At 31.4% G+C, this 24,758-nt stretch overlaps 1 protein-coding gene and 1 long non-coding RNA gene across 2 annotated transcripts; one reads left to right on the top strand and one right to left on the bottom strand.

Annotated features, from left to right (window-relative positions):
- Positions 1-9,394: 9,394 nt before the first annotated feature.
- LOC143047900 (major facilitator superfamily domain-containing protein 9-like) lies at positions 9,395-17,847 on the top strand. Its single transcript, XM_076221238.1, has 6 exons — positions 9,395-9,528; positions 10,697-10,784; positions 12,101-12,144; positions 13,243-13,372; positions 14,185-14,394; positions 15,100-17,847. Exons 1-6 carry the CDS (start codon positions 9,487-9,489, stop codon positions 15,840-15,842), a joined length of 1,257 nt encoding a protein of 418 aa, XP_076077353.1. The 5' UTR covers positions 9,395-9,486; the 3' UTR covers positions 15,843-17,847.
- Positions 17,848-18,614: 767 nt separating this feature from the next.
- On the bottom strand, positions 18,615-23,971 carry LOC143049249 (uncharacterized). The gene is made up of 4 exons (XR_012970147.1): positions 23,844-23,971; positions 21,318-21,629; positions 20,381-20,443; positions 18,615-19,627 (listed from the first exon to the last, which is right to left on the bottom strand). It is a non-coding gene; the product is annotated as an uncharacterized LOC143049249 (long non-coding RNA).
- Positions 23,972-24,758: the final 787 nt, after the last annotated feature.

Genomic DNA, 24,758 nt, shown 5'->3' with positions numbered 1-24,758 from the left:
GCAAAATTATGACCCATATTTTTGGCACATCCTCGTATACCCAATAATAGGAAGTTACCCCCCCCCCCGTGCAGTTGATATTATCAGATTATTACATGGCATTTTTCATATCGCATGTATTATCAGCCCTAGGTTCAATATCAGCCCAAGAGCCGCATGGCTCGAGGGCTGATATTGACCGAGGGCTGATAATACATGCGATATGAAAAATGACATGTTATGATCTTTTTATCATATGCTTCAACAGTAGAGAAAAATAACAGATTTATATATTGATCCTTTTACGTGGTTCCCGAAGTTTAAAGAGTAAAAACATGAGTTCACGGCCGTCGGACCCAAAATTTGATACATTCAATCTGAAATCTTTCTATTATATGCCTCAATAGAGAGAGAGAAAGAAAAAAAAACATATAAATATGGACGAATCGACAAAAAAATAAGTCAACAATATACATAATGATCATTGTTTGGAAAAGTCAACTTTTTAAAGAAACTTTCTAAATTATGTTTCAGAAAAACTTAAAAAATGCATTTATTAAATAATTTGTTCGTTTTTTTTGTTTGTTTGTTTTTTTTTAATTATTTTAAACAATATACTTTCCAGTATTCAAGAAATTATTTTGTACACTACTTTGTAATGTTTTTCACTGAAAACGTAACATTAAGGTGTATTTTCCGGAATTGGCCGAGTATTACCGGAATGCCATGTGATAACGTTACGGAAAGGCATGTGATAACAATCGAAGCATGTGATAAACTTTTCATTTCAGCCCGCTAAGCACCAATTCGAAAAATATGGAATTTACGTCAATTTAATGCTTTTATCATACGGTAAAATTTATATGTTATTTAGTCTAAGTATAGAATAGAATAGAATAGAATATTTTTATTTCCCAAATTACAGGGCCCATAAAGGGCATAAAATCAGATACAATTGATTTACATAATTGGTAACAACAACAATAGAGGCATATACATATATATTTGGAATATAAGCATTGGTCAGAATCAAGCTAAAAACCACATACATTGTATATATCATGTATATTGTGAATAAAAGAATAATAAAATTACATTATACATGTATATGTATTAATTCTCAAATTATTTACTTGACTTAGTGTCCGTGTTCATACCTGATCTCCTTAATTCAAAACAGTCACAAATATAACAGCCCAGTTTTTCCATAAGAGTAACATTTTCTTGGGTCAAGAGCCATACAAATTTAGAAGATTGATTTAAATTTGTAAAATTACAACAATTGTTAGAAATGTCTTTAAAAAAATCGTCCCTTTGAATATCATAAAGAGGGCATTAAAATAGTATATGATAAACAGCTTTACAGATGTAAAGTTGATATACAGCTTTACAGATGTACAGTTTATTTACAGCTATACAGTTTATGTAAAGCTTTACAGATGTACATTTGATATGCATCTTTAGAGCACACATATAAAGATTACTTCAATACTTGTACGAAACTAGCTGTGTATATTGTATATAATACCGCTGCCGACCTGCAAGGTATTTCATCTACATCCCACCATGCACAATGCTCTATGTTACAACTGTTAAACTAGATAATGCCGACGGGGAAAATCATCAGTCGGTTACCAAGGCTTTTTATTTACAACCAAGGCGTTGTTAGTCGAATAGTTTAGGATACTGTGTAGCACAACGTTGCAGATCTAGCATGGTTGGCTAAATATATATAATTGTGATTTCATAATAGATGTTAGCCAATATTACATACACCATGGTATAGGATTTGGGTGTTTCTTTATTCATTGCATTTTTTTTCATTTTCATACCACATAGTCAACACTTCTATATGCTTGTTTTGTCTTGATTAGACGAATTTAAAACCTCACTCAGATACAGACCCTTATTTTACTCTCCATATTAAAAATCAAAGTTGTTGACTGTATGTGATAAAAAGGCTAAATATTTCATTAATTTCAGAGCATATTATTCAAATCGTACGATGGGAAAATGTGCATTTTATAATAACTCAACGTTACAAATATTCAAAGATATGAAAATTAGTCTTAGATGCATTAGTTGTTATGGGCCTTGAACTAGCTGTCCTTAACTGCTATACCTCTTAGATATGTACTCTGTGTTTTTGTTAGATGTATTTCTATTTGTATATATTCTCTTATTTAAAGTGACGAGAAGTTTCCAAAGTTTGACAATTAAATGTTTTTTTACAAATCTGATTCAAACATTATTTATTTCGCTTCCCTTTGGTGTATGATACGTTTTCTTATTATTGTGGTTGTTTGTATGTACTCAGTTTTGGGACTAAATATGTCATGAAATCAAATCTGCATGTCTTTGTCAATATTTCGCATTTGATTTGTTAATATTTAGACCACTATATAAACTGTGCCAAACATACTTCCTTTAGAGTATATATTTTAAAGTCTATCTATAAATATATGCAGTATGAATGCATTTTCAGAAAACGTTTGATTGTTTTATATTTTATTCAATCAGGCGAAAAGTCACGATACAGTGTGTATATAAGTGAACGAATTGTTTTACTTGACATTTTCATTTCAAGTTAACGCTTCGTACATGTATTATTGTATTGATTTGTTACAATGCGTATATATTGTCTGTTTTTAATTGTCGCTACATATTTAATATGTTTTATCAAATTAAGTTCGGAGACATATGAAACCTGGTATCCAGAAAATGTCGAAAGAACAGACCTGCTCTGTCCGTCCAGTTGCAACATCAGTGAATCATCACTAGGAACCTCTGACAGTGGAAAAGCTAGAGACCAATGTTGTGTATGTAATGCAGTGCCTTCGTGGCAGCTTTATGGAGATATTTCTTTTCTTAAGGTGGAATACGTAAGAAGAGATGGCACTGTGCATCTTATAGGAGAAAGGGAAAACAAAACAAAGCTCGTTCATCACAACGGATTTGTAACTTCGTTACCTACAAATATATGTGAATTTCCTAACCTCGTTTTCGTTTCCTTACAAAACAATAAAATCTCGACAATTGGAAATATTTCGTGCCTGATATCGCTGGATACGTTAGATCTAAGCTACAACTCAATACATCTCATCAACAATAAAACTTTCACTGGGTTATCGAATCTTCGAATTTTGAATTTAAATAACAACTATATTGCGACTTTAGAGCCGTTTGCTTTAATTGGAACGACACTGGAAATTTTTCGAGCAGATTTTTCTTCGAACAACCTGACTCAAATTGACATTTCTAACTTAATTTCAGAAAAATATATTTGTAAGTATGACTTTTCAAAAAATAATATCACAAAATCGGCCAATGATGCGAATTTCACATTAAATGGGGATAAAACTTACAAATGTGGATTTATTGATTTGAATAATAACAATTTTGAAAGTTTTATTGACTTTGTTGATCTTGGTATTGATGACATTACAATATTAGGTACAATTTTGGAGTGTGGATTCTCTATGCAAGCTATGAAATGGGACTGTGACTGTCAAATGGAACCATTTTTGGAACTATTTGATGACGTGTTATCAAGAATATGGCGCGATTTTTTTAACCTCACTTGTTGGAATCCACCAGAATACCGTAATATGTCGATTCCGGGTTTTGCGACAAACGATAATCTCCACCTTTTAATTTGTAATATGTCGGAAGGTGAGGAAGGAAAATGTCCACGATACTGCCATTGTTATGTTCAACCAAAGCTGAACAGGACTGTTGTTAACTGTACAGGTGTAGGATTAACAAAATTACCGTTATATATGCCTGATAAAGAAAATCTGACTATTCTAATGGCTAATAACAGTATCGAAATGTTTGAATCAAGAGACTATTTAAATAGAACCCGTGTGATAGATATATCCGACAATCTCATCAGAATATTTACTGAAGATGCAGTATCAATGCTAAAAACTGACACTGTCTTAACTATGAATAACAATAGTTTCAAAAAAATACCGAGAGAATTTCAAAAATTTGATCCTTGCAGTAAAGTAAGGATAGGACAAGTTATCCTTGATTGTGATTGTAAGGATATTTGGATAGGCGACTGGGCGGAAAACAGAAATGTAAAACAATGTAACAATTTGACAGAGATTATTTGTAATACGAGGAATGGTCAGGTTTCTTGGATCCATTTGACCTGGAACGATATTTGTGGTTTTGAAAATTATGACCTTTTTAGAATTCTTTCTATCTTGTTTTCAATTGCACTTTTGGTAGCTGTGATTACTTCAAGTGTGTTTTACACGTTTAGATTCGAACTATCGTTGATATTCAGAAAGGTTAGATCACGTGATCAGCGTCGTGTCAAACCATGGCTGCAGTACGACGTACTTTTCTCTTTTAATGAAGAAAACGAAAAAGTAAGAAAATGGGTTATTGGAATTCTAGAACCACAATTACAACTGGCCGGATATAAATCATTTTTGGCTTTACGAGACACAATTCCAGGTACATTCAAAACAGATGAAATGATCTATAACATTAATCGAAGTAAGAACTATATAGTTATTCTTTGTGATGACTACCTTGATGCCCAGTGGAAAGAAATGGAATGGAAATATATTTGGCATAGTTTTCACAAGAACCTTGACAGAAATATAGTTCTTGTTAATTTTGACCAGCTAGAGACTTCTGATATAGTTAATTCAAGACTAAAGGCATTTCTGAGGCTAACATTAGACATTGATTTCGCTAACCGGAATAATACTTTTCTTCAGGATATTCAGGATAAGTTAGGTCCGCCTATGCGTTATGGCCATGTGTTAAGAAATGCTAAAACAAAGTATGTTACGAAAACAGAACATGTGGAATTAAACATATGAAAGAGTTTATGATTTGAAATTATTTTCTGTTTTACCGTTATTAGGAACATATATACATGTATTATCATGTAAATTGTTTTCAAATATTTTACAGTCGGGGACTAATGATATTCAGGTTTCAAAAGAAAATTACATGTTTTTTTTATAAATTTATTCATACTGCTAACTTGTCAATTCCTGGTGACGGGTAGAAAGAAAATATAAAGTTTGGATGAAAATGTTAGGATATCAAATATTTGTTATTGTGTTGCAATATTAAGGTTAACACTCTTAATATGCTTTGGACTGTGTGACAAACAAAACTTGTTATCTTTAAAACCAAATGCTCAAAAAGATAGCGACCATGATGCTCTATTATAATAATTGTTTGCATCTATAGGTAAAAGATAACTATTCGAAAGAAGAAACAAACAGAAGTTCGTTCATCTGTCATATTTACAGTTATGGTTTAAAATGGAGAATGGAAATTAGGAATGTGTCAAAGCGACAAAAACCCGACCATAGAACAGACAACAACCGAAGGCTTTCAACCTTGTTCTACAGATAACTTTCATCAACAAGAAATCTGATGTCAATTTTCAGTTTACATACTTTGCAAATATATTCAGCTATGTACAATCAGACAGGCTTTAACATCTTTCAGGAAGGTATTATTCAAAAGGGGAGTGTACGAGGCGTGAATGTTATTTTGTGTTTTCTATTCCTTTTATAGAAAAGTTGCATTTGTAAACTTATAGATTCGCGTACATGTAAAATCTTTCCAAGAAAAAGAAGATGAATTTTCTTTTCTTTTTGATTGTAAGATATTATAATAGTATCAACAATCCTTGCTAATGTGAATTGATATTGAAACAATAGTGTAATACTCTACATTTTGATGTTTTTGCTTGTTTTGTTGTGTTGCTTCTTTTTATTGACGTATATTACACATCTCATGTTAATTATACATCACTATCTGTAGATAAAATATAACTATACCTCGATAGAAGCTTCACAATATAAGTGTTAAGTAATATTTTATGGTATCAAATCTCTTTTTTGCCGTTAATGGTACACCAATCTTTTCATTCGATTCGAAAAGATAAATAAAGATAACAAACCAAAATTGCGGGAATCGAATGAACTTCATCAAGAGCAAGGCCTGGTGCCTCGACAAAGTAAGTGTCTCATTGCTATGGTTGCATTATCAGTCAGACGAATTGACAGTCAAGATTTCAGTTGTTCTTCCTCATAGCTCTGTTCCACCCAAGGGTGACTGGGGAATAAACATATGGTCACTTGGTCTACTTCCGACCGGCAATAAAACGCTTGACAAAGTGGGGCGTCCGTTTGGCTGTGCGGGATGTATCAAGTTTATAGCCACTTCCAGCCAGAATGGGGACGTTAAATCCGATGCATTGTGTTAAGAAAGTGCCACGCTCATCGCACGTCACGAAACCTTGTAATAAGTCTTTGAGGGTCCGTAGGTGGCCTGTTGCAAGACAAAGTTTCTGTCCCTATCCTATATACCATCATTTTCCAGTGGCAGTCTAAATTTTCCCGACCATCATCCCGGATGGCCTCTTTTATCACTAGACCTACCTATTGTATTTATTGTTAACTTGTTCTCGTCCTGAACATGCATAAAGTATTTGCCACTGGACGTTAAGCAACCAACAATCAATCAAACAATCATAGCTCTGTTAGAGAAGCTTTTGTGTAGGAGCGCACCTCTGTTAATGCAGTCCATTTAGTGTGAATATGCAAGCGCTTAAAGTATTATCTGAGATACGTAAACACCATACCATGGATCAGAGGATATTCTACTGCTCAGAAATTGGAAGTTAAAGATAAGGAAGTCGACTCCTCACATTTGTCATAGATTCTAGTTTGAAGTCTTCCATCTGTGCCAATGTCAAGGAAAATATCAAGATATGTAAGCAAATTTCTTACTTTTGTTAATACCCGTAATTTTAAATTCACTTGGATATACGAGATGCATTTTGAAAGCACTCGGTGAAATGTGGGTTATTGAGTAACCGAGCGTCATCAATATATCTGAAACCGTAATTACCGTCGAACTATGCAAGATACATTTTTGTTTTGTCTTTGAGAAGGTTCTGTGAGATTATATCAATCCCCAAATCTAGACAAAATGTTGTCGATCAAAAAGTCTAGCATTCTGATGATATCTTCTTCTGTGTTGTAAAAACAGTGTGAATCTTCTTAAAGTACTATTTTCCCGACAAAAAGTAATTTGTAATAACGTTTCCTATTTTTAATACAAAAAGCTACAACCCAGACTTTTCTAGATATACAAATGGAATTAATTTATCGTTGCACACTCTTTCTAATATAATCAAGTATTACTAGTGACGATGTCCGTTATAAGATATTGATATTGGAATCTATTATAGTTATCTTTATATTGAGTGTATGACCACTTTTCCCCCCTTGATTGCGTACCCAAACCCTGCCATAACATTGGACAGAAAGGTAACAGTACAACTTAAGAACAAATTATAAGTTGAAAAGGCGCAACTCATCAGATGGCTACAGATAGAAATAATTCTAACAAAATTACACGGTGGACGTGGCAGGGTACTTGTACATCCCCACAACAAAAAAGAATAAGTACAGATGTGGGAGTACTCGCAATTACTGATTGCTAGTTTAAAATCAACAAAAACTAATAAAAAAATATCATGCAGTATGGTCAGGTTACAGAAAATGGGTCATTAAGAGTCGGAGAAAAACATAACCTTATGCAATGCCGAGATACATGCAGTGTATCTGTATCTTGGCATTGCGTAAGGTCCATGAATGTCCATATAAAATTGAGAATGGAAATGGAAAATGTGTCAAAGAGACAACAACCCGACCATAGAGCAGACAACAGCCGAAGTCCACCAATGGGTCTTCAATGCAGCGAGAAACTCTCGCACCCGGAGGCGTATATGTATTCATATGTATATACAAATAAATTTAGTTTGATTTTAATTTACTGGTAACAAAGTAAACATCAATACCAATAAAGCAATATTCAAATAGCTAATCACAATGTTTAATTGGTATTAATAAGTTAACCGGATCGCATCTAAATTTCCAAGTTCGGTACATTTTGCAAAAATTAAGATGTGCTATCCCGTTTGATGTAAGTTTTCTACAAATACAACAAAACTTTAAAACTAAATCTTTAAATCTATGGAAGAATTAGGACATACAGACACGGGCATAGCGAATACGTTGTGAAAACACCGTTACACAGGCAAAATTTGCTCACGTGAATTTCACATGAATCTCACATGAAATTCACGTGAAAAAGTTCACCTAAGATTCACCCCAATCAAGCTTATACATGAAACTCACATGAAAATTTTGAGATTCACACGATTCTCACGTGAAAAAATTCACATGAATTTCACGTGCATTTTATTTATACGATGTTTCTCTCGTGAGTTCCTCGTTTATCGTATATAATACCATAATGAAGTGCGTCTGTCTGCATACACATACATGTATATGTATTTAGAGAATGTCACGCCCCATCGTACGTAAAACAGAACCTTTTGTAGATTTCGAAAAGAACCATGCACCAAAATCCTGTTATTTATCTAAAACATCTAAAGATTTTTTTACACTCCAAAAATAGTTATTTCTACTATTTTCAAATTGTTCATTACAGAAGTTAAGATAGAAGATAATGAACTAGTCAAAAGCACTGAATGAAAAGTTGCAGAACACTTACTAGAGGCCGAGAATCTGATGAAACGATATTTTCACTGCAGGCACTTGTCTCAGAAAAAACATTCCTATTTACCTTAATATAACACATTGTATAACCTGTGGATATTTTACTAGTTTTTGTGTAGTTTAGATATATATTCCATACTAGTAGAAGGTACCTTCAAATGTCCTAATTAAAAAAAGCTGCCATGTGGTATATGATTGTTTACTATATGATTCTCAGTGGATGAAGTAGAATTTAAAATTTCATTCTTGACAACGTCCGTGTAGTATTTACGTCATGCCACCACCACATTGTTGGCTGCTTTGCCAGTTATCATTTAATATATTTAATATCAGAAGATAATTTTTATGAATAAAAAAAATATTGGAAGAAGAGATTGTATTTAAATTTAGTATCAGTTTTCAATTGATTCTTAAGTTGGTCCAGATGCTATGCCTTAATTCAGAACGGTTTAATTCTTTTTTTTTGTGGGGCGAGTTGGCAGACGTTAACTTTATTCAATGGGAATAAACTCCTTCTCATAAATGGGGCGAGCTGGTAGTCCTTAATGCAAAAATCTTTTTTTTTTTCATTAGCGGGGCGAGTTGGCAAACCTCTAAGAATAAGAACAAGAATAAGAATGTTATTAGTTTAAAATCCAAACCGTGAATAGGATTGTTACTAAATAAACAAACCAATACAAAACCAAAACAAAACTAGCAAACAGACAGAACCTTTATTCATCGGTATTAAAATCATTTTCATAGGGACCAAATTCAACGGGATTTTACCCCATTTTAGCATGAGTAGGTAGAAAGTGGGCGGTAAGGTAGAATGTAGGGCGATTTAGAATGGGGCGATTGGCAGTGGGGCGGCTTGTCAAATCTAACCCTTATCAACATCCGGTGCATTTATACTTTCACTTTCGTTTTGATACTGGTCAAGCCCACAGTCATGTTTCAACAAAATTTTATTTTGTATTGGTCAGGATTTCTGGTAAATTACACCTCAAGCTGTTAAGGGCATACGATACAGTTTTGATCCCGTATTTACAGTTTGATGAAAGTTTCTATATAGGCTAATTTTTGTCTGATTAAATCAAATATGTAATAAAAAATATACCTTCATGTGCTACTTTTTGAGTTAAATGAGGTCGAAATTTTGTATATTTGCTAAAAATTCGGATTTCTGGCCGTATTTTCTCTTTCGAAAGAAAACCATAACTTTTTTGTTTTAAAAGATAAACACAAATTGTTTTTTGTTAAACAATTTGTAATTTCTGTATTTTATAAGTATCCTAAAAACTTATTCATTTTTTATTTAGAAATAACTCATATTGATCAAATGGTCATGAATTGAGAAAAAAACGTAATTTTTTGCTGTATATTTATCAACATTAAAAAAATTGCACTATTTACAGTTTTATAAAATTTGGTCCACATAATCTCCCTGCAAAACGAAACAAAATGTTTTTTTAAAAAAGAGGGGTCCATTAACTCGTTTTCAAGTAAAATCAGTTTGAATGATAAAAATCAGTCGAAAACTACATCTTTTCCCGATAAGTCACCGTTTGACGTCGCGAAAATAACATTTTACGTTAGCAACGTCATTACCTTCCCTGTAACTGTATCGTATGCCCTTAAACGCACACACACACGCATGATAAGATATAACAGACGTATTAAAAAATACTTTAAAAAACCAAGAAATTTTTTTAAACATACAAAATGTTCAAAAACAGTATCAAATCCATCAGTAATGTCACTAAATTAATGAATTTACTGTATAAGGTGATGGTCTGCTATATAGTAGGACATGTACCCATTAATGAACATGTATTAGAATATCAGATATTGTATCAATAAGACTTTATACACAATTCAATTTTAATTGCATAACATGAATTACTGTGGATTCAATATTAAAATTACTATCATGATTATTGGTGGAATAATATTTTTCATTGACTAGATGTAAACAGGCGAGCCATAATTTTAAATGTTCAACAAAGCATTTTATTTATATAAGCGTGAATGCAAACTTTTGTTGATCATGAAACCAAGAGTAATATGAACAAAAATAGTTTTGCCCTTACACACAAAAATATGAAGCCACAAAAATAATTGAATCCACATCAATTTAACACATTGTTATTATTTTTTAGGATTTGTTTGGAGTGAGCATGATTTTTCCATTGTTGTCAACACATGTGAGAGACTTGGGAGCATCATCGACATTGGTTGGTGCTATAGGTGAGATTTAACATCTTCATATGAACAGAAATTTTGTGGTGTCACTTACCATTCTCAAGTTATTAATCTTTATAATGTAATACACAAGAGGGGTCATCCCTATGTCCAATGGCCACATTCTCCATTTATTTTTGACATTATTTAGAATTAATTCCAACTCATTTAAAACCAAGACTTATATTACTATCATGGTCAGCTAATAACTTCACACAATGATTTGATTGCAACTTTTATCCACAACCTTTTGAATAATATGTGGTTAATCAATTATAATATTTCCCTTTTCATATGAGTTGTGGTATCATTTCTTGGTTCACAGAGCCATTGGCTAGTGCCTTTGGCTAAATAATTCACTCCTTTTTGAAGAACGAAAGAAACTCTTAGAAAATATCAATGTAGTTTGAAAAAATAGAAAAAGATAATAATATCAAAATTGATCTGGAGTTGTCTCCCATAGACCTAGGACTATACAATTATGTAATTTCTCCAGGACACAGTGGCTTCCTAAATAACTTTAAGTTTTGTCAATAACATGGTTTTTACACCTGTATTTTTAGTTTAAATGTACTTGGAACCATATCGAAAAAAACGTGATATAACCTATAAATATTATATCCCTGCTGATCCTGCAATTTATTCAGTTACCTTGACCTTTATAAGCTCCTATAATAGGGGCTTCGTATTGGATATAGGCTCTTAATCTCTATCAGTGCTCTTTATCCATTTCACAGATCTGTGGATATAAAACACTAAATATGAGCCTGAATAACATGTCTACATACATAATTGGTACAAAATGTTTTCTTAAATAGGGAATGTTTAAATGTTAAACATCAGTACATGAAGCACAGAATCTCTAAGGCAGAGTCATGTATAGTTGAACTTAGTAAGAATGAAATGTCAATATAGCCTTTTTAAGTGTTTACAACTTGTGAACAGTTTAGAATCCCTCAATATGATGAATCAAAATTATGTATTGGAAATACTGGTGATAGATGTCTTTATGGTTTTTTGATGGGTTACTGCCTCATCAACATTTATTGCAAAACTCATTTTATACATATGATATGATCATGGTTTATGTCTAATTAGATCATATCCAAATTCTGCCCATGAACTGAGATCTGATTTTTTGCTTATGCCTGAGACTGGAGTTGGATGATATTCTTTGGAAAATGATATGTTATTATAATATGTATTTTTTTTTATTTTAAGAAGAATATTACATTTTCAGACTTAAAAATGAAGAAAATGCTTGTCTGAATTGAAGACATAAAGATATTTTAACTGATATTTTATTATTTCTTTTTTTTTAGGTTCTATCTATGGAGGAATACAGCTAATTTCCAGTCCACTTGTAGTAAGTTGAAATATAGTTTTGCCTATACCTATTTTTATTATTTTTTTCTTTGATGTTATATTGTGATAACTTTTCATATCATGCTACTGGAGTGATGTGGGTTATTCTCAGTCAAGAAGAAAGAGAATGTATTATGTCACAGGCCTAGAAAAACAGCTGTTGACAGATTATCAATGGTTGTTCAAAGTTGAAGATGTTCAACCACATGTAATTATTTCATAATGTTCAAGTTCTAAGCCAAACAATTACCTCTACTGTCAAAATAAGATAATTGCATTTATGTTATATTATAGAGGCAACTTAATAAACTTAAACTTTATATAAAACAACAATGTACAAATTCAACAAATGATGTTACTCATTTTGAAAAAGAAGGATAAAGAAGGGTTTGAGTAACAAATTTCATGAAAACTGGAAAATAGGCCAAAAATAGAAAGTGAAATCAAATTTGTTATTTGACTGAATAAATATAATGCTCAAAGATTATTATAGAAGACATTAAATTATTAAAAATTGAGAATGGAAATTAATGGGTAACGTGTCTAAGTGACAAACTTCACCCCTAAAGATCATATAACAGCCTGATACAAACAAAGAAGATGTGGTATGATTGCCAATGAGACAACTCTTCACAACAGTCCAAATGACACAAAAATTAACAACTATAGGTCACCATATAGCCTTCAATGGGTCATCAACACAGTACCATGAGGAGGTCTTCAGCTTACTCCTGAAACAAATCTATACTAGTCAATGGTTCAGTGAAGACGTCACACTAAACTAAAGATATGTGACTTTATGTTTCTTGTCCTATGAACAAATGAAAGTCAGCATGTTTTAATTAATTTGTTGGAAATTAAAAATCTAATTAGGTAAATTTTGACTTCATGAAAAGAACCCTAACAAATAAATTTTCAATTTCATATCTACTCATTGCTTACTATGATTAATACATTGTGGTAATAGCCATTGAATCCTAATTTTAGCTAGAAATAAGGGTCATTTATTTAAAAGCAGCATTAACAATTGTTGCTAAAGAAGTCTTAGTTAAAAAATCATAATAAAAGCAATGATTACAAATATTGTATTGTTTTTTAGGGAAGATGGAGTGATGTGTCTGGTAGAAGATTTTGTTTATTATGGTGTTTGTTGTTAACAGCTTCTGGCTATGTCACACTGGCAATAGCCTCAACATTAACTTTTGTCATGCTAGCAAGAATCCTTAATGGTAAGTAGAAATAGACTAGACATAATAAGTGACACTAGACAGCCTTAACAGGCCTTATCTTCTTTGTGAATTAATAAAGTACAAAGTTTCAGAAATAATTGTTAGTCCATATGCCTTTCATGATACATACTGAATTTTTTAACCTGATGTCATAGAATGAGCAAAACAACTAATGAGCAAATGACAACAACCAAGTCACAGTAACATACTTACAAACTTTTGAAAATACCTATGGGGGTTACAGTGCACCTCAACAACATCAAAAGTTACATTTTTCTGCACTGTTTTTGTTGCCACTGTTTAATACTCGAGGAAAGTGTCAATTTTATTTTAATGTTATACTGATGTTGAGATTTTCAGGATTTTTTCTTCTTTTTATTTGCATGATTCTTGTACCGTTAATCATGTTTAAAAAAGACGCTACAGAAAATGCAGCTAGAAAACCAAGATATATTATTGTGTAGGAATACTCAAACACATGTTGACTTTTTCCAACTTAAAAATATGGACAATCACATAAAGGACATTCAGCCAATTTCTACACTGAGTAAACCAGATTCAACCATTTTCCTATACAGCTTTAGGGCTTTCAAGGCTTTAATGCTTTTCAAGGCTGTAAAGAGGAAGGGGGGGGGGGGGTGTGTGAGGGGTCCTGATCCCGAAAATCCCAGGCTTAAAATCACGAAATCCTGAAGTCCTGAAATTTGAAAAAAAGAATTCCGAGAAGGGGTAAAACCCGAAATCCTGAGTCCCGATAAAGGTCCTATCCCCCTTCTGTAAATCTAATTAAAATCATAGTTTTGTTTTAACAGGATTATTTAAGCACAGTCAAAGTTTAACCAAATCACTGTTAGCAGATATAACCTCTAAAGAAGAGCAGTCAGCTGTATTAGGAACATTTAATGCTGCTTCTAGTTTTGGGTTTATTGTTGGACCACTGATTGGCGGACATGTAGCAGAAACTTCAAATGGATTTCAGAAAGTTGGATTAATTAGTGCTTTTGTTTTTATAGCAAATAGTGGTTAGTATTGCCAAATATTAAAAGAATTCTTTTATTAGGAACATATTTTATAATTTTGTATAAATATTAAGATATGACTTCTTGTACTTCTTTTGGTTGTAAAACATGTATAATGTTTTTAAAAAATAAATAAGGGCTTGCTATTTGCCATATGTTTGAAATATGTTATTGGTGAAGAAAATTCAAAGAGTTATTAAAATGTGTTCTCATTCTAGTCATGAATGTGCATGAAATATTTCCACTGCACCTTGAACAAACAACAGTCATTTCTTGTACACCAAAGTATCTACTTTGATGCTTTAATTTTGCATTTAGTCTTTTCTAGCCGACATCACAGCAGTTTTATCTATTTTAATTATTTTATTATCTTGATTTATTTATGTAAGGGAAAGTCCAGTTACATACTTGCGATAATCAGTATTACTGTTGATTTCCTACATTCAAAATTCATGTAAAAAATAGCTTCAGAAAATTGATTGGTTTACATGTCACTGATGATAGTTTGATATTTATCTTAATTGCAATATCGAGGTCATTCCAATGCTGAATGCTCACACCTACATTTCATGACCACCAACGGCACCAATGACATGAAAACTTCATCTAGAGCAAATTGTTAAATAGAATGATAACAACTGAATTAAAGTGTATTTATACATGTTTTTTAATTTCTTATCCATTTTCATGATATTTTTGTATTTTCAGTGTTGATATATATGTGTGTAGAAGATCAGAAGAAGACAAACTCTGAAGACGACAAATTGAGGCCTACATTACAAAATTCAAGGAAGAAAGTTTCATCAGCAGAAAACAGCTTCAGTCCCAGAATATTCTTAGAGACATTTCATTCAGTTAACTGGACTAAGCTGTGGGATTTATTCTTAATCAAATTCTGTATGGGATTTTCAATTATATTATTTAGAAGTAACTTTTCACTAGTAATGCGAGAATCTTTTCAAATTACTCCAAAAACAATTGGATACCTGATGTCTTATTCTGGATGTGTATCAGCGTTTTTTGGCTTATTGGTAGGGTATATAGCCAAATTATATAATAATGATGCCAAATTATTTATGCATATGGCAATATTTCAGGTTGTTACTTTATTCATGTTGTCAATCATCCATGAGACCTTTTGGTTGTATGTGTTATTTCTGACACCTCTTAGTTTTATAACAACTGTTTCAAGAGTTGCAGGAACAAGTTTGACTATACAGCGAGGAGAGAGGAAAGAAATTGGGACATTGTTGGGTTTTAGTCAAAGTGTGATGTCCATAGCCAGAATGTTAGGACCATTTATTTCTGGAATAGTATTAGATATAAATAAATCTGGACCTGCTTTTATAGGTGGTGTTGTGACATTGATTGCAGTTTTAATAATGATTGTTCGCCCACAAGGGATAGTAGAAAAAAGCACACACATTGTTAAACCTGAAAAATTAGACTAAAATTCATTTCTCAGAATATGTTATATTGATCTTCTTTTTACTGTTATAATCTTGTTTAAGAAATTGATATGCAATGTTTACTTTTGTTGTATATCACTGTGTTAAAGAATGTTTGCTACTATTGTTTTTGACTTTTGTCAGACGTTCAGAACCCTCTAGTTTTATTCATGTAGTGCTAATAAAAATTGTTCTGGCTAACCCCCACTTTTCTTTTCATTATTTTATTACATATAGTGCTTAAAGCAAGCTTTTGAAGATTTTATAAACATCCTTAACTCAGTAGCAATGTGCAATACAGTGTAAATCTAAGGTTATTTTTGTAAATGAAAACATTGACACAAAAAATTCAGTTTGCAATCTTTGAAAGTTTCATATTTTTCAGGGCTTTAAAGTATTTGATATTAAAATGGTGTTCTCACAGGTTTAAATAATATTTTATATATGTTGGAATAAAAGGATGTTGGACCATGGACTGAGAGGTCAAGGACCATCTCAGTTAGGTTTCACTGAAATTAGCAATGACTGAAGTTTTGATAAAGCTTTCCTTAATCAATGTATACTTGACTTGTAAAAAAATAAAGACGTTTTTGAGATATTTGTAAAGACAACTGCCTTTGCTAAACAAAAAAGATGTTTCCTAACAGTACATCCCTGCTGCCTTTTTGTATGTTCCATTTATGTACACTAAAAAATATTATTAGCTGAAAAGTTGGGAAAAAAAGCAGAATGAAGTGTTTTTATATGTCTTATTTGTAACTTTACTTTGTTAAGTAGCTATCATATTGAATTTTGGTTAATTTTTAATATTTTGTGAAATTCCTGTCAGTTTATTAATTGTTTGTATTGTAAATTATTAGTTTTCATGAAGAAAAAGAATACCAAGTGACTATTACAGGCAATTTATTTATTAAGATTGAAAAAGTTTTTCATGCCAAAATAGCTATCAAATTTAACAGAGTTAACTAACCACAATTATATTGATATCGACAAAATCATGTAATACATAACCTTTTAACAGATTACATATTTCGTAGGAAAACTAGGAAAACAAGTTCACATTTACAAATATTTATCAGTTATTAACAGTAAAAACCTTTAGAAAAAATGGAAAATCAATACTATTTAAAAAAGACACAAATCATAAAACTTTATACTGAAAACATGGAACTATATTATTTAAAATATGTCCAAGAGAGATTTGAACCAATTAAGTATTTATTAAAAAAAACTATATTTCAATAGCTAATTGGTCAAATATATATGTCTAAACATGACACATACAGTAGGTAGCTTACAAATGACTGATTGTTGATATTTAACTTGTCCCCTCAGCTCTGATTTTTTTCACTTCTGAGATGGCTATATAGAAATAAATGATTAAAATGTTGACACTAAAAATGTGTTACAACTTTTTAAATTGTTCAAATGTGTTATAATCTCTATTGTTTAGTTATTCATGCCTTACAGTTATGGATATATAGAACAGCAGGTGTTATAGGGAAATAATACTAATTGTACATTTCCTGGAATACTTTTGGACCCATTATTGTTGATAAATTACTTGTCAGCAAATTTTACTATAATAACAAACATAATCATTTCAGTTTAAAGGGTTATGTTTTTTTTGTAAGTTTCTTGCTAGAATCTTAGAACTATTATGTTTTTTTAAATGACTTGATGGTTATTTTATGTGGATTAAAAAAACAATAAGGAGATTTTTTTTAGATTTATCATGATGGAAAAATGAGTATGCATAATACAACAAATGTTATTTTCTGAAATCATGTCTTCTGGGTTTCTATCATAATATCATACCATGCTGGTAGTTATTTTGAAATTTGAAAAAAATATATAAACCTGGGACCATTTATAGTTATCATGTATTTTTCTTTTCAAATATAAAGTTTGTTATATCAAGTGTAGTTTTTACATTTGATGATGTTATATCTGTGATAAAACTTCTCAATATTCCATTTTTCTATAATAAATAATTGTTTCTGAGTAATATGTCGTTTTATCAGTGTTTTCTAATTTATAGAATGCTGCTGTAGTAACAATACTCACCCAAAATCTGCTTGATTCCATAGATCAACAATGTAAACAATATATCACTAAGATCAGATTTATAAACATGATTATAGTAAATATTTTACAAACATCATATTTTGTTTTGTTTACACACCTCTGTCATAAATATCGAATTTTATGTGACTGTCATACAATTGAGAGGTTTATCTAGCTACAAAAATAGGTTTAAACCAACATTGTCTACATAAGAAAATGCCATAACCAAAAATGAAATGACAGTTATTAACATTTGTTTGATGTCTTTGAACTTTTGAGTTTGCCATTTGATTAGGGCCTTTCCTTTTTGAATTTTCATCGGAGTACAGTATTTTTGTGATTTTACCTTTTAAAGAACCAAGTCTTTACACATCCATAAAAGACAAAAATGTATATTAATTTATACAGTTAATGGTTAGTTAACTTTGGATATTTGGAATACTTTAGGAGGTTGGTGGACCCTGTAAAAGTATAGTCACAGCTTTTCTGTACACTTTTCGATTGTTGAAGACCATATCTTGACCTCTAGACATGTTTTGATTTTTGTGTAGATGTGTTGTTGAAATTGACCTGAGGTCTCATTTTATTCATTAATAAAAATATGTGTTATAATATTGTCACCTGAATGAGTATCAGACATTTTCATTTGTAGCATCTTAAATAAACAATCAGATTAGCAAAGATATTTAATAAGAGAGCAATATATTAATGCAAAGACATCAACACAAGACCATATTGCTATACTTAATTGCAAAATGTATTAAGTTTGATGTCTAGGTGAAAATATGTAACCTTAATAACAATTCTAATGTCATAATGACTTCTGTCTTGTGAAGGATGTTCCTAGAATTTGATAGGTGCACTATCCTGCTAATATTCGGATAAATGGACCAAACAATAACCTTATATATTTCTCTATAAATTTAATTTCAAACTTATAAACTCTGTTTAGAATAGAATTTAGTCGTGACTACACTCTTTTTTGTGTTATAGCATAAACGAGATCAGCAAAGTAGATGTCCACACGACATAAGTTTCTCAGACATTAGAATTTATTAAAGAATAATTAATGCAGTTCCCTTACTTAATGTCACTATAAACATTCTTGTTTAATTTTCCATCTAAACGTTTAATTACACGGTCATATTTGAATACACTTATATTCATAGACTTTTCTCAAAGACAACTTAAATACAGTTAATAGAGGCTTATATCAAGTGAAAAATCATCATTATATATAATTCGTCACTGAAATCCTTACCTCCAAGCTAATTAAGGATGATAATCGTTAATGTACTGAGGTTCAAAGACCAGACCCATAGTTTTATCTAAGCTTTGTATACTTGAGGTTTCAGAATCAGTTTTGTTGTCAAAAAATATGTCCGGAATATGGACAGATAACTGAGTTGCATAAGATCGACTTGGCACACTTTTGGAATCGCTGCATAATGTTACAGACCTTTCAGACCCGAGAGTAAGTTCACTTGGTCTCAATATAGTTATGTTAGACCTAGGTGACCCTGACAACGGTGCACGAATTACTCCTGTGTCATTTATTGTTTCATATAGAAATTCTGGTGCTCTTTCTGTGTCTGTATCTATTCCGTTTTGTCCATGGTTGGATCGTTTCACTTTTAAAACACCTGCAACCACTAATGGTAGTATAAAAATGCATAAAATTGCAACCATGAAGATCATAACCCACTGGTAGATTGAAAATCCTGTAATAAACATTTTATGGATCCATTAATACGTCGTAAATAGGGTATTACATTTTTGATGTGGTTGCCTTTTTTACCTATATATTTTGTTTTGATAAACTTATATTTTGTATGGAAAAAACAACTGCATATATTGTATCAGAGAATACAAACTAAAATACAAACATTTGTAAATGGAAAAAGTACACGAAATTTAATTATATGTTCCAACAACACATAATATGTTGATCTATTTGTCATAAGGAGACACAATAAATGGATATTCGGGACTTTTTTTCTGTCTCAATTATGTGAACCCACATTTAATTTCCTTTTATTCATATAAAACACAAAATACCTAAGTTATGAATGTATTCACTGATTAAAAATGATACATTTAAAAAACTATTTTGACCTATACCTTTCCTTTTATTCATATAAAACATAAAAAACTATATATCCATGTACTCTGTTTATTTTGTTCACACATTGTTGTCAATACACTAGTAATGATTTTTTTTACCACAACTGAGAGATTAAGCTAGCTTTAAACCCAGGTTTAATCCATCAATTTTCTACATAGGAAAATGCCTGTAACCAGTCAGGAAGATGACAGTTGATTTACATTCGTTTCATATGTTTGAGCTTTTGGTTTTGCCATTTGATTACAAAGTTTCCGTTTGGAATTTTCCTTGGAGTTCGATATATTTAGTAATTATACTTTTCACTGTTTAAAATAACATTCATTTGAAGAAAAACAATTTGGACCCATACCTTTCGGATTTTGATAGTTAATTTCTGTTGAATATTCTTCTGTACCATTGCTTTGTTGATATTCTGAAAATTAGACATAATCTAAACTATATATTTATACAATTCAGGGGCAGATCCAAGTTTTTTTAAGGGGGACATTATTCACCACTGTAAGATACGTCCTCTACTCCCTAAAAGGATGCGTCACTGCAATTACTTGATTGGCAAATTTGAAGTAAGTGATGTAAGTTATATGGATAACACTTTAAACATTTCTTTTTTAACTTGCCTTACCCAACAACAAGATAGGTTGATCTAAATTTAGTCTATATATAAACGCAACAGTAGTATATAGATATAGGAAGGTGTGGTGTGAATGCCAATGAGCTAACTCTCCATCCAGCTGTTCAAAACTCGTAAATCGATGGAAAAAAACAAAATCGGGGTAACAAACTAAAACTTAGGGAAAAGCATTAAATATTAGAGGAGAACATCGACACAGCATTAGAATTTACCACACACAGAAATGGACTAAGCATTAGACAAAATCAATTGCTCTACTCATCTTTTTGCTTGACTAATAAAAAATAACTGTAATTCACTTATTTCAGTTTATTCGAAATTCAGATCCGATTGCACTTTGTTTCATCAAATCCAACTGTTCAAAAGGTCAATAGTTGTAATCTACTTTTACAAAAGAATCAAAGTCTAGTCATGAAAATACTTAGTAAAAAGAATATAATAATCGAGAACACTGATTTAAGGAAGAATGCTAACATTAAAAACGAAAAGAAAGATATTTATCCATCCAATAATGTTTTGCTCTAACATGTGTCTAAAGAGTTCGTCTATTTCTATGCAATTCATAGATTACTGTGAGTTATTGTAAGTGTTGTTCGCCAACTGTTTCAGTTTGTTAAAAAATCCTATTTCAAAGATTTAGGCCGATAAAACTAACCTCTAATAACTAAGTTGAAAATTTTAGACCTGGGGTTTCCATTTTTTTCAGTGTCACACTTATAATTGCCTTCGTCGTTAATGTCAACATCATTAATTTTCAAATTATACTCCCAAAGATTTCCAGTGATCTCAAATTTCGGACTGTTTGTCTTGTTGTATATGTTAGGATTAATTTGTAAGCCATCAGACAACACTTTGTTCGTGTCAAGATGTACCCACTGAGCAGACAGATTCTGCGCAAAAAGTTGACACTCCAAGGTTATTGCTTCCCCAATGGTAGCAGGGATAACCATTTCCTCCAAATTTACACCTGTGAATATACAGATGTTGTTTTGTTATTTTTTAAGTCATAAGAAACGATAATGTTTATCCAATTCTTGAACCAATGCATGTATATATCATAAACGTAGTCCTCTGTACACGATTTTCTCATTTTTTACGCAAATATATCGTGTAACCGTCATTTTTGTTCTCTTTGTCTGTTATGATTTACCAAATATGGCTGCTCATTAAATGCCGTGTTTTGAAGCCGAAGTTTACCGATCGCCACCTTATAGTAAACAAATAACAAAAAGCATGGGTATAGAGCACGTGTTTAAGGCAACAACCATTTTCTTATCTGGGGGGGGGGGGGGGGGGGCCTGGGATTTTTATTATGTTCATAAATTTTTTTTCGGAACCTTCCTCCGATAAATTTTTTTTTCTTATGAGAAGGAAAGCAAAAATCTTTTTCTTATAATGTGGAACAGAAATACATTTTTTTTCTTCTCAAAACCATAAAATTTACATAGAATTAATTTTAATTTTTTAATTGATGTAAAATGTAAAGTGCATGGCTCTGTCTGTATCCTGGCATTGGCGGTTGTCTCTGTTGTTTTTTAACCCACTTTCTACATTAGGATATTCTCTGAGTCCGTCATACAGGTACCACAGTTCTTGAATTTTAATACTGCAATTGAAGTGGCCACCATTGCCATATGTAAGAGTGAGTAGCTCCAAATTATAAACATCCACTGTTTTCAACTATGATAATTGATATTCCATTGAAAAAAGAGGTATACAAAATGACACAGAATGATACAAAGGAAAATACTACCAGTATACAAGTCTGTGTCATACACAATCAGGGCTACTTTAAAAGACTGCTTTAATATGATACCATATCTATCCCTGTTATAAAATGACCATATCATGTTTATAATAGTTGCAGTTTTAAGTATGTCTTAATCTAGTAGCATACATGCGGGAGATTTGGAATGCTTTTAAATATTTCTGGATCAAACACTATTACAGGAAAATACAAAAAGTAATAAGGTATAAATATAAATCTTAGCTAATCTGTAGACTGGACAGATGTTTATAATCTGCTGTTTCACTGTCTCAACTGTTGTTATTTTCACTATTCTCAAATTCAGCAGTGCAAAATTTTTTTTCAAGCAGGTGACAGCATAATTTTTTTTTCAGCTACAGTGCTAAACATAATTTTTTTTTCGTTCAACTAGGCCATCAAAATATTTTTTTCAAAAAAAACCCAAGCCCCCCCCCCCCCCCCCCCCCAGATAAGAAAATGGTTGTTGCCTAACATGTACAATCATATAATTGTTTATTTAAATGACAGATCCATGCGTATTGCGATCACCGGATTTATACGAGGAGGGTTACGCTCAGGTCACTATGCATACGGAAAATATGTCGGCGAATTGCTCCCTGGAAGGAAGCAATTAAAAATAAGTAAACCTCTTCTTAATGTGTACAAATTAAGAATTTTCTTCAGAAAAAAGTATATGTACATAAGTTGGATAATGAAGTTTATCCATTTAGTTATAAAAAAACATATGCATATTTTTTTTTAAATTTGAGGTTTCTTATGACTTTAAGTTGATTAAGTTGAAATTGGTCAATTTTCTATATACTGATATAGTGATGATGTTAACTCAACTTGTTTAGACTTTTTCATGAGTTATATGTTTCTTATGTACATGCTATGTTTGCACGTTAATCCGTCAGAGTTTAATTTTTTGTAATAAAGTTATATATTTAATATATTCTATTCTAACTTTTTATATTTTTTTTCAGATCTGGAAAGGCCAAGGTTTCTTAAAGATTATATTTTTGACCAAATAAATTGAAAGAAATAATCCATCACAGGACAACTGCACGAGTTTGTGCTATAATTACAATCGTTCGTCTTTATAATCTGGTTTTATGTGTGTGTGTGTGTGTGTGTCTGTGTTTCCCTTGTACACGTTGTATTGGAAGTTGGCACTGATTAGCAATCAAAATGCCATCTTATTTGAAGTGGATGTCATGCGCAATTGGACATAGGTCATTTAATTATTGGTATTCAATCGAAAATTCCTTACCGAGTGAGGATAATAACAACTGCAGTTATTCATTATAATAGTTCTTCTTTTGAGATGCTTTTGATTGATATTTTATATCTCCTTGTTTGCTGTTTGTATTAGTTTGTTAGGGATTAATTTGCTGTTGGTGATTTTTTTTATCATTATCATTCATTACTTACCCATTGCAAACAGTGCTGTTAAAACAAACACAACAGTCATTTTTGATTTCATTGCCTGAAATAACAATACTAATTGTTGAATACTAGTATGTTACTCGTTATTATATTTAATAACTAGTCATAAACTAGTTACACCAGCCAGCGTCTGTGCATTCTATATTTCATAAATGAACAGTAATATGGTTATTCATTAACAGTAGGATCGATTTCCCTCTAAAATATTATAATTAGGTAATTCTTTAAATATCCCCTCTTCTATCTCTACTGAAATTCCCAGGACGATAACTTTACGAAGCCCTTCGGTCGTAATGATATGAAGTGTAGTTACTTTGTACATGTTTTTTTTATCATTTATATTTTTTATTTTCATCTGGTTCAAGTTGACTCAAGGCAGATAAATTTTGGTAAATTTTGAGCCTTATCTGAAAAAAAAATATGTGAACATTCCTCTTCAAACACAATTTATAGTTTACATACAAAATAATAAGCGAAGGGGAAGGATGTATGCACAAAGTAAAATCACAAAAATACTGAATCAAATGACAAAACACATCAAACGAATGGACAACAACTGTCATATTCCTGACTTGGTGCAGGCATTTTCAAATGTAGAAAATTGTAGATTTAACCTGGTTTTATAGCGATAAACCTCTCACTTTGATACAACGGGAAACAAACACGTTTAGCATTTACAATAATGTATTTTTAGACTTTTATGTCGTAATTTCATAGTTTTTCACCTGAGACTAATTTAGTTCAAAATAGGTTTCAAGTTTTAAATTTGGTCTATTCAATTTTATCGAAGAAAATGGTGTAAGCAAACACAGCCGATAAAAATCTTTACATATCTTTTCTGTAAATGAAAAAGACGTAAGATGCACATATAATTTTTGCATAACTTCAACAAATTGTCAG

Source organism: Mytilus galloprovincialis, chromosome 10 (genome assembly GCF_965363235.1).
Source record: "Mytilus galloprovincialis chromosome 10, xbMytGall1.hap1.1, whole genome shotgun sequence".
Classification (NCBI taxonomy): domain Eukaryota; kingdom Metazoa; phylum Mollusca; class Bivalvia; order Mytilida; family Mytilidae; genus Mytilus; species Mytilus galloprovincialis.
The sequence above is the reverse complement of the archived record's forward strand: the minus strand, read 5'-3'. Positions and strand labels throughout refer to the sequence as shown.